The sequence below is a fragment of the Lytechinus variegatus genome, chromosome 16 (assembly GCF_018143015.1).
Source record: "Lytechinus variegatus isolate NC3 chromosome 16, Lvar_3.0, whole genome shotgun sequence".
NCBI classification, from domain to species: Eukaryota; Metazoa; Echinodermata; class Echinoidea; order Temnopleuroida; family Toxopneustidae; genus Lytechinus; species Lytechinus variegatus.
In genome coordinates, this window is record NC_054755.1 from 3,746,546 (window position 1) to 3,757,359 (window position 10,814).

General features: G+C 37.4%; 1 protein-coding gene across 1 annotated transcript in view; it reads right to left on the reverse strand.

Moving 5' to 3' along the window:
- The window catches only part of LOC121430180 (sushi, von Willebrand factor type A, EGF and pentraxin domain-containing protein 1-like), a 106,726-nt gene extending 98,267 nt beyond the window's left edge, over positions 1-8,459 (reverse strand). The window contains exon 1 of the mRNA XM_041627458.1: positions 7,721-8,459. Within this exon, the coding sequence (XP_041483392.1) occupies positions 7,721-7,781 (61 nt within the window). The 5' untranslated portion in view covers positions 7,782-8,459. The remainder of the gene's footprint in view (positions 1-7,720) is intronic.
- Between the last annotated feature and the right edge of the window lie 2,355 nt (positions 8,460-10,814).

Consider the following 10,814-nt stretch of genomic DNA (forward strand, 5'->3'; position numbering starts at 1 on the left):
ATCCTTTCATCAACTCATTAGTAAGCTCGTGTACTGAACTAAAACTCACTCTTAAACGACTCACGACTACAAACCAACAGTTATCTGTCTTTGGAAAACGATATTTTTTGTCGATCTGGGCTCTGTAAAACAAAGGCTAGCGATTAATCGTATGCTCGATTTTCACGATTGATTGTACATTGTAGTCAATGCAATCAATCGTAGAAAAACATTCTATGATCAATAACCTTTATGTAACGGGCCCCTGGGTCTTACAAAGGTTAGCGATTAATGGATGCTAGGAATCAATCAGAGATGGATGCTAGGAATCAATCAGAATTGTTCTTTCAAATTAGCGATTAATCGCTAATTTGAAGGAACAATTCTGATTGATTCCTAGCATACATCTCTCTATAATACATCTCTATGATCCCTAGTCAGTCTCCGGAGCAAAATGCGCATGCAACGATGACGATGATTTTGATAGGTCAGTTCATCGCTAAATGAATTGACCAATCAAGATCAATTTTACACGCGCATTTGGCTCAAAATACTGACCAGGAACCAATCAGATGTGTTATTTCATATTTGCTATTCATGGTATGGAGTTGGTTTCCTCGGTGTGACCGTACCCTTAAAGGAGAAGCAAACCAGGGTCCCGTAACACAAAGGTTAGCGATAGATATACGCTTGATTTTTACGATTGATTGTACATTGTAGTCAATGCAATCAATCGTAGAAAAAAAATGTTCTACGATCATCGTTAAGTTTTGTGTTACGGGCCCCTGGGTCCCCGTCTCAAAAAGACTTGAACATTATTAGTGTTTTACATGATCCTTCAATCTGCTTGGTCGATTGTAAATCTGTTACAGATTTTGTATATTTGTGTATTTGTATTATAACAAGTCTTAGTGGAATGGTGTTCACTTAGATTTACAGTAATCGAGCAGACGAATCATGTTTCTTCTTTTCATTCTTCCTATCATCATTTGAGTTTTCATATAGTTGTGTATTAAAAAATGTGCCTGATTTCAAACATTTCTATGTAAAATGATTTCATTTCCTTACAAAAAAATGACAGTCATTGGAATTTATTGACCTTAGGAACTGCTCTGTTCTGAGCCAAAAGCTGGGAGCTGAGGTTGACTAAGGAAAATCACGATATTGTTGTCTTGTTTATCCGTAATTACTGGTAAAATTACTGGACAGCACAAGGAAGTGGATTGTCATTTAACATTAGTGATAATGTTTCATTTTTGAAGGTACATTCAAGCACTGCTCCATGACCATGTCGACACACAACCAGGCAAAACTAACAAGACTACCAGCTCATTTCATCATTGGGTGATACAAGACACATCCGTAAACCTAAATAGACACAATGACGTGATTTAATATTCTTTTACATTTTGTCCACTCTCAAAACTAAATGAATTTCTAACTACGATCATGTGGCTTACATTTTATAATATCATTTTCCTATTTTGTTCACACGGTTTATTTATCCAGCGTGCATTGCAAAATAATATAATTAGAGACACGGTCGTCCGTCGGCTGTACTTTTCCCCCGTTACCTCACTGACTTTACTTTACTTAACTTAATATTTTATTTTTTTTTTGAATTTTCAAACTATTTTTTAAAACCCCCATATTCATCTACTCGTCTTATATGAGACTGTATCATAGGCTCTCCTAAATGGAGTTCAGTATCTACAAATACCCATGTGCCTGTTGTATGAAACCGGTTAAGAACAATCAGAAGGGACTTAAGTGTACTAAATGCAACCAATGGCTACATATCATTTGTGCTGGTATTCCTGAAGAGATCTACAATGACAAGTCAGAGAACTTTTTCGGTTGGCAATGCAACATTTAAAGACATGCCCTTCTATAATGAATCGGAAAATATTACCATCCCGGAGTAAGATAATGTCAGTAGAAACACTACCAACCGAAACATTACTTGTATGCACGGTTTATACTACCAAGAATTACGTGGTAATGGCCTTAAGATCGCCCATTTAAATGTTAACAGCCTACTGAGACACATTGAAGAAGTGAGAACATTTGTTAAGACTAACAAGGTTCAGATATTCGCAGTTAATGAAACCAAAATAGATGAATCTATCTATGATATGGAAATCATGATTGACGATTATAATTTGATTCGTAAAGACAGAGTTCGACAGGGTGGTGGAGTAGCCATTTACCTCCACAAATCATTACATTTTGAAAAAATAAGTCATGAATTTCTTGATGATTTAGAAGCACTTGCTTTTAAAGTTTATCTCAAGTTTTCAAAACCTCTTATCGTATCAACTTCGTATAGACCACCATCTTCAGATATTGGAATCTTTAATTTGTATGAAAGATTTCTTAGCGTTATTGACACAATGAATTGTGACATAGTTATATCAGGTGATGTAAACTGTGATATCCTAGCTAAACCCTTATCAAGTATGACCAAGAAATATGTTGATATAAATAATGTTTATTCTCTGGTTCAAATTAATACCAAAGAAGCAACAAGAATCACAAATGTTCCTGCTACACTGATAGATCATTTATTAACAAACAACACCAAAAACGTAGTCAATCATGGTGTAATTCATAACGGGATGAGTGACCATTTGATTAGCTTCCTAACCTGGAACTCTAAGATCTGTGCTCAGCCCAAATCTATCTCTTTCAGAAGTTGCAGCAAGCTCAATAGTGATGACTTTAGAAATGATATTCGTAACCAGAATTGGGAAAGTATAGATCAATGTAATTCAGTTGATGATGCTGTCGAATTATGGCAAAATATGTTTTTACATGTTGTTGACAAACACATGCCAAATCGTTCAAAAAGAAAAAGTACAAAGGGTTCTCCTTGGATGAATGCATATATTTGTAAACTCATGAAAAAACGTGACAAAATTAAAAGAAAAGCTTGGAAACTGAAAGATGAAAAACTTATGTGCGAGTAAAGAATATTACGAAATAAGGTAACAAAAGAAGTAAGGAAATCAAAGAAACGGTATTACTCTGATAAATTTACACATTTTAAGGTAAACCCAAAGTAGACTTGGAAAACCTTAAAGTCCATATTCCGAATAAAAACGTGAAATACCTACCGTTTCGTCTAATTCGGATTGTAATACTGAAACTGATAACCTATTCAACACTTACTTTGCAAACGTAGGGAGGCAATTAGCCAGTGAAATACCTGATATGAACCCCCATACAGAAAATGATAATCATACAAATGAGAATTTTGCATTTACTCAGGTGAACGAACATGATGTTTTGAAAATCATAAGAAATCTTAAAAACACTAAGTCTGTCGGTGTTGACGAGATATCTGTCTTTGTTTTGAAGGCATGCTCTATGGAGATATCAATGAGCATTGCTAAGTTGATTAATTTGTCTTTGTCAAGCGGTATATTTCCGCAACAATGGAAAAAAGCCAAGATTATCTCAATTCACAAAGGTGGCGATAAAAAATTATCCTTCGAACTATAGGCCCATTTCAATTCTGCCCTGCGTATCTAAAATACTGGAAAGGGTTGTTCAACGGCAAGTTTTAGATTTTTTGCGAAAGAATGATATTTTGACACCTGCCCAATCCGGTTTTCGGCCACGGCACTCAACTATTACCACTCTCCTAAAGGTAACCGATGACTGGTTTCACTCGGTCGATCTGAAACATTACATTGGGCCCGTCTTCGTCGATTTAAAAAAAGCATTCGACACCGTGAATTGTGATATTCTTATGAAAAAAATGAATACCCTAGGTGTTTCTGGTACACCATCCTCATGGTTTCGAAGTTACATGTCAAACCGGGTTTGTAGGACTCTTATTAATTCGGAACTCTCTTATGAATCATTTATTAACTGCGGTTTGCCCCAGGGATCACTCCTGGGGCCACTGCTCTTTATTTTATATGTCAACGATTTAGTGAAATGTATTAATACATGTCATATCCAATTGTATGCGGATGACACCGTTTTGTATTTTTCACACCCCTCCATTGATAGAATCAATGAGGCTCTCAACTCAGATTTAGAAAATATGTACCAATGGATGTGCCAGAACAAGTTAAGTGTTAACTGTCAAAAAACGGTCTGTATGCTCATTGGAAGCAAGAATATGATTTCTAAACAAAACGCCCTTCATGTTTCCTTAAATAATACCCCATTAGAACAAGTTCATCATGTCAAATACCTAGGCATCATAGTTGATGATTATTTGAATTTTAATCTGCATATAGACAACATGTTGCAAAAAATAGGTCAATTAGTCGGCTTTCTGAGAAGATTGCGGCGATTCCTAAGTGAATCGATTCTGAAATTAATATATAGTTCATTGATCCTACCCTACTTTGATTATGGCGATGTTGTTTACGATGTTTCCTTTAAGAAATATACAGACCGCCTCCAAAAACTACAAAACAGAGCAGGTCGTATTATACTTTAGATTAAACCCGAATCTTATATATCTACTTTGGAAATGCACAATACACTAAATTGGCAATTGTTGGACAAAAGAAGAAGCGATCATTCCCTTATTCTCATGTATAAGATCATGAATAATCTATTTCCAAAATATTTAAGAAATGAATTTGAGTTAGTATCACATACGTATCCCTCCCGTTTCGGAACCAAATTTTAATTACCCAAACCAAGAACAAATTACTTCAAAAGATCCTTCAAGTATAAAAGCGCCATGGCTTATAATTCCCTTCCGATGAGGGGGGCGATAATCCTCAAGGAAGAATAAGAAAAATGAAGGAAAAAGGAACAAAGAACCAAAAAAAGTATCGTAAATAAGTGATGGGTTACGTATGATAAAATAATAACAATATCCTTATCTTTCATATATGAAACAACGAAGGTCGCCTGTTATCTAGCCCCTCCCCCATTAAAATATCATGCCACCGCCAGTACACGTGCCTTTAGTTTTCAAAAGTCAACTATGTCAAGTCTTGTGCCAGGAATGCAAAAAAAAACTTTCTTCATTACATCATCTACACCCCCCCCCCTTTCTCTCTCTCTCATTTATCCCCTTGTCATGCAAAAGTGTATAAGGTTAAGTGCAAATACCGCTTCTCCCCTGTAACATCTTTTCCTTAGACGTGGTGTCAAACTCTTCCTTTGATTTGTTTCTAGTTAATAAATTTATATAGTTGTCATCCAGTTTGCACTGACAAGGAAGAAAACATGTACATGTTGGCTACTGCACTTCTCTCTCAGGTACAAAACATAATAATAAAATGCGAACGCCCTGATCAAGCAAACTCTCAAGCTGCTTTGACGGAGCTCGAAAAACTCAAGCAAATTCTTAAATGCACAAGCAAAATGTACGCCCTGTGTATACGCTTTTTAGCAATATCTTAATCGATACAAATGCTAGCAGGCAGTTAGCGACTGCTTGAGCTTACTAGCAAGAACATTTGCTCACTCATATAATAATAAAGGGTATTTATATTGCGCACATATCCACCTTGTTAGTTGCTCAAGGCGCTCCTATATTACCCGGCTGAGCTAGGTGTTCATAGCGCACACAGCTTCTGAAGGAATTACTTCCTACCGGTACCCATTTACCTCACCTGGGTTGAGTGCAGCACACTGTGGATCAGTTTCCTGCTGAAGGAACTTACGCCATGGCTCGGATTCGAATCCACAACTCTCTGTTTCAAAGTCCGAAGACTAATCCACTGGGCCACAACGCTCCACATATGCATATACGTAATCAAGCAATGCCAAACAAAAGCCTAGCCAAAGCAATTGCTACTTATTATGCATCTGACCCATTGTGAAGATGTGATACACACACCCTTTACTTAAATGCTCACATTCAACAATGTTGAGATAAATTTGTATACACTATGGATTCATCGATCTGCAGTGTGATATCCAGTGTGTGCTCACATATAGTGGACTCTGTGAAAATATAATTCCACGCGTAGTTCACACTGTTATATACTCAAATTCAACAACATATAGATGGTTTCAAACTGTGCACACCTTGCTTTGAGGTGCGAGTGCAGTATGTGTTTAAGTGCACAAAACTATGTGAAGATGTGCTACACACTATTGAAAAAAAAGTTGAGATGATTTAATACTGTTGAAATCTATACGGTGTATAAGTGTTTACAGTGTCTGAACTCTGTAAATATCAGATCAATGCTGTAAAATGCTCTAAGTTAACCTTGAAAATAATATCACACTATGGACACATCCCCAGTGTAAGATAATTTTCACAGTGTTACATAGGAGACAACGTGAAACCCTAGCCTGTTTTCAACAATGTAAATTTAAATATATAGTTTGACACTGTGGACACCTATACAGTGTGAGCATTCACAGTGTCTTCAAGCCACGGTGGACTCTGTGAAAGTTAGCTTCACAGTGGTATATTTAGTCATCATATGAAGGTTACATCACTGCGTTCCACTTTGTGTGCACACCAAGTGACGAAGTGGGATACACCTTGTGTGTTACATAGGGCCTACTGTGTCACATACTATGTGTCTTTGTACTTCCCAACAGGGATAGCTACTTCATGTCTACCGGCCATTTCTCTATCTAGAGAGAGGGTGTGTATACATGTAGATTTCATTCAGCAAGTCAAGTTTGATAATTATGCCGCACTGGACCCAGGAGATGCAAATAGACATGTACTTTATATTGCCTCGTATACCACCCTTTCCTCGTATCGGAATCGGGATCGGTTTACCTCATCAATCATGACATAAGATTACATTCTTACAGTGGTGTATCTAAGACAAACAGCGCCCAGGGCAAGTGCTAAAATCGCGCCCCTTTCAACGTGTATATTATATTAATGCGAGTGCTAACATTTCTCAAAAGACGTTAAGACGGGAAATTCTTTGTTGGTTTTTTGTAATAATAAAAATGATTCGTATCTAACTTAACAATGAATGCGAGCGCGGGTCGCGAGCAGAAAATTATTGATCTTTGGACGAAAAAGGAACATTTATCGTAGATAAATTATGATAGGGATCTCATTCAATAAATCGACCTCATACGAGGGCGAAGCGCGTGCCTATTTTTTTTTTTTTTACAACAATAGGATCTTAAGGATGAATATTCAAAACAATTAATGCGATCGCGAAGCGCGAGCCGAAAATTATTGATATTTAGACCTGAAACCTGGACATTTTAGGGAGAAGCAATCCTCAGAGTGTGATTAAAGTCTTTAACGATTTAACCAGAAAACATAAGTATTTTTGAAGTATTTGTAAGAATTAATGAAGAGTAATGCCTCAAAATGCTAACCCGCAGCTAGAGATGACAAATTATATGCGTTTGAGAAAGGAAATATTTTAAGGACTGTTTGTTGGAATTCTTGAAAAGAATAAGTATATCACTAATAAAAAAATCGCAAGAATATTCATCCTTGGGTAGAAACATACAAGATTCATTTCCTAACTGAGTTGGATACTGCATTACCATGGTAATAGCATAGGACAAGGGTAATAAATTACCTTCAGTGCATGGTATTCCTTTTCTGTGCCTTTTTTCCCAAGTTTGCCTTTTCTGTATACAAAAAAAGTTTGCATTATCTGTTCAATTTTGTTTTCCTTTTCTTTATTTGCGCCCCTTTCTCTTTTAGCGCCGCATGAGAGTGACGTCCAGGGCACGTGCCCCCCCCCCCCTCGCCCTTCCCTAGACACGCCACTGCATTTTTATACATTCAACATTGACTGGTAGATTGAGTGATTTCTAAACTTACCTAGAACGAGAGGAAATAATACCACTGCTAGTGCTACGATGAAGTTGGTACGGAGAGCCATATTAGATCAGTGACCGTCCTGATTTCAGCACACAAAAATGATGTCCAACCATCTAATCGAGCTGGTCCTGACCTAACTAAATAGTAAGGAGTCTAAGAAATCAGCATTGAACATTAACAATAAAATGAGAGGCATCCATTCTTCATGCAAACGAAACGCTTTTGAAGTTCAGTGTTGATATTATGTTTGTATTCACTCTGCGATTATATACGGCCGAAATCTGATTCGTGCTCCATGCACTTTCACACTTTACCCTTTAAAGCACGTCGATGTGTTGTTGTGAGCGCTCTCAAAAAAGTTATCTGATACCTTGTGTTTGGTATTGAGGCATAAGGAAATTCCCCCACCGTCTGGTAACTCTTTCAAAGCGATTTTCGGAGTTTAGCTTTTGGTGGTGTTAAATGGCTTAATAACAAAGAGCATGGAATCTCGGCTGGTATAAAACATCGATGAAGCCGGGCGAGGAACTATGTAACACGTACTCCCATATTGCGCTCGGTAGATGCCATTGGCAATGAAAGTCGTGCTGTAATGGATTCAAATCGAGATTGGTGATGTTAGAGGAAATGGAGGAAGTTCCTACATTTGTTTTATCCCTGGCCTACACTCAATCCGGCCTCCACTTCCTGAAAGATTCCATAAGTTATTTCGTTATCATGAACAAGCGCGGTTTACCAGTGATACCATTCCCCCCCCCCACGTTTCGGTGGGATGGGTATTGTTTAACCTCTAGTTATATCATTCTCTTTTACGTAAATTCTTACTGCTTAATTATACCATGGTCACATTTGTTCTACGGCGGTCGTACGGCGAGTCGAAAACAGCCGTTTTAACATTTTCGTACCAGCTGAATATATAGGGGGTTTGAATAAAAATGGATAAAACGGCTGTTTTCGACTCGCCGTACGACCGCCGTAGAGCAAATGTGACCAAGTTGTTAGCTACCCTTATTCAATCACAGTTATATACCTGCTTACTAAATGATCAAAATTAATTCTTGGGAATAAAGGAGTTTAGATGAATCCAACATCAGAGCGCGTTTTTAAGGTACGTACATGTATGATGGCGGCCACAATAAATTGGAGCCTTCCAAAGAAAAACAAACTCACTTGCAATGGTTTATGCAATGAGTCAGATGTGTTGCTATGTCGGTGCATGTATGATCCTTTGTTAACTTTAAGCCCCTACAGTCAGAGATTAGCATAAAAATAGCAGCCAATTGTAATCGGTCGAAATACCACTCCGATGGTAAAATGGGTATTACGGGTATTAAAGAGGCATGTTAAATGATTTTTTAGGTATTCACGTCATTTATGTTCCTCCACCATCTCGTCTGAAGTGAAACCGATTTTCCTAAGCGAATGCCTAACATAGTTTTCTATTGTCAGCATCTTGTTCATACAAGGAAATTGGTTTGTTTTACCCCACACTCCATCCATCACGTTATCGTAGTTGAATTGTACTTTACTGTAGTCACACTAATTAAATCGAATCTAGATCAATCAAAGCAAACATTATTTGGGAAAGGCAAGTCTAATGCATTGGATTGGATATCGTTGGTGTGACTGTTACGTCGAAGCAGGGAAGTGGTTCAAAAGCACTTCCCTGGTCGAATTGGATACGTAATGTGTCGTCGGGGGCTCGGTTTATTTCCAATTCTTTTAATGCCAATTCGTCCAATTGCCAACTCGCCTACTATCATTTGGTCTACCATCAGTTCGTCCACTATCCACATGGTCTTATTGCCAATTTGTCCACTCACCATTTCGTCTAATAAACAGATGATCCAATGGCCATTTAGTCCATATACCATTTGGTCTAAAGTGTTGATTGTACAAAATGAATGAAATGCATATCAGATCAACTGTTATGAGATGAAATGGTGATTAGACGAAGTGTTGATTTGGACCCGAATCATTATTGGACCAAATGTTAGACGATGATTAGACGAAATGTTGATGGGCGGTATGGCATCAGACTAAATGAAAGTAGACCATGTGCTGAGTGGACCAGTTGGCAGTAGACGAATTGGCAATTTACCTGGGACTCGGACGGGGGGGGGGGGCGTTTTATGAAAGAATTTACTGGATATTTTATCAGTGAAAGTGTGTTTTATCCAACGGTTATCAAAGAGACCGATAACTTCTTCTCGGCCAATCAAAATCAATGAAAGTTGTCAGACGTGACATTATTTTTATCGGCCATGAGTTACAATGTTGATTATAAACGCTCTCCTGCAAGCATGTATTATGTTTGCGGTATAAACTAATATTGCACTTTCCTCATTCTGTTCATGTAAACGGTGTTCTTGACCCATTTACAAAGAACATACAATAGATATTCTCATTGCAAAAGCATGTTTTGGGCGGAGGTGGGGGTGGAGATTGTGAATGATCAAAAACTCTGGTTGACCGTTGAAAATTAACGTAGGTTAGTACAAAAAAAATCAAAATAGAGGTCTGACTTTTTCGTTATCAATTGAAACAAAACGTAATTGAACAACTCAAGCAGACAACGAGTTTATTATTACACAACACATAGGCTCTGCGTGCATTCTCAGATTTCTTTTTCTTGCATTTTTTTTGGAGGGGGGTGCATTATGATCTGCTGGTACATTGCGGATGTGCAGTCAAATGAAGCACTTCCTTTAGAGAACGTTAAGGTCTTTGATATTGAAAAGCATTAATGAATGGCATGTGTTTGGATGAGATATGATTAAACAACAAGCACTTCCTTAAGGTTTGATTTTCTTATTTTAATTCATTAAAAAGAATGTGTTTTTTTATATAAATATCCTTGCAGCGCGTCGTAATTAAAGGGAGCGTTATCAATGTACTCAGTCCCAACTATGGTAAGCGAGCAGCGCCAAAATAATCTATATGCGTATACAATATAAGCATTAATTAAACAAAAATATTCACATCATGCGTTTATCTCCAGTATCTTGACGCCTCTCTTCGATTTGAAGGAGACATGTGGACCAAAATCTATGCTATACATCTAGCCTATTTATCATGATTTGTAGGACATATT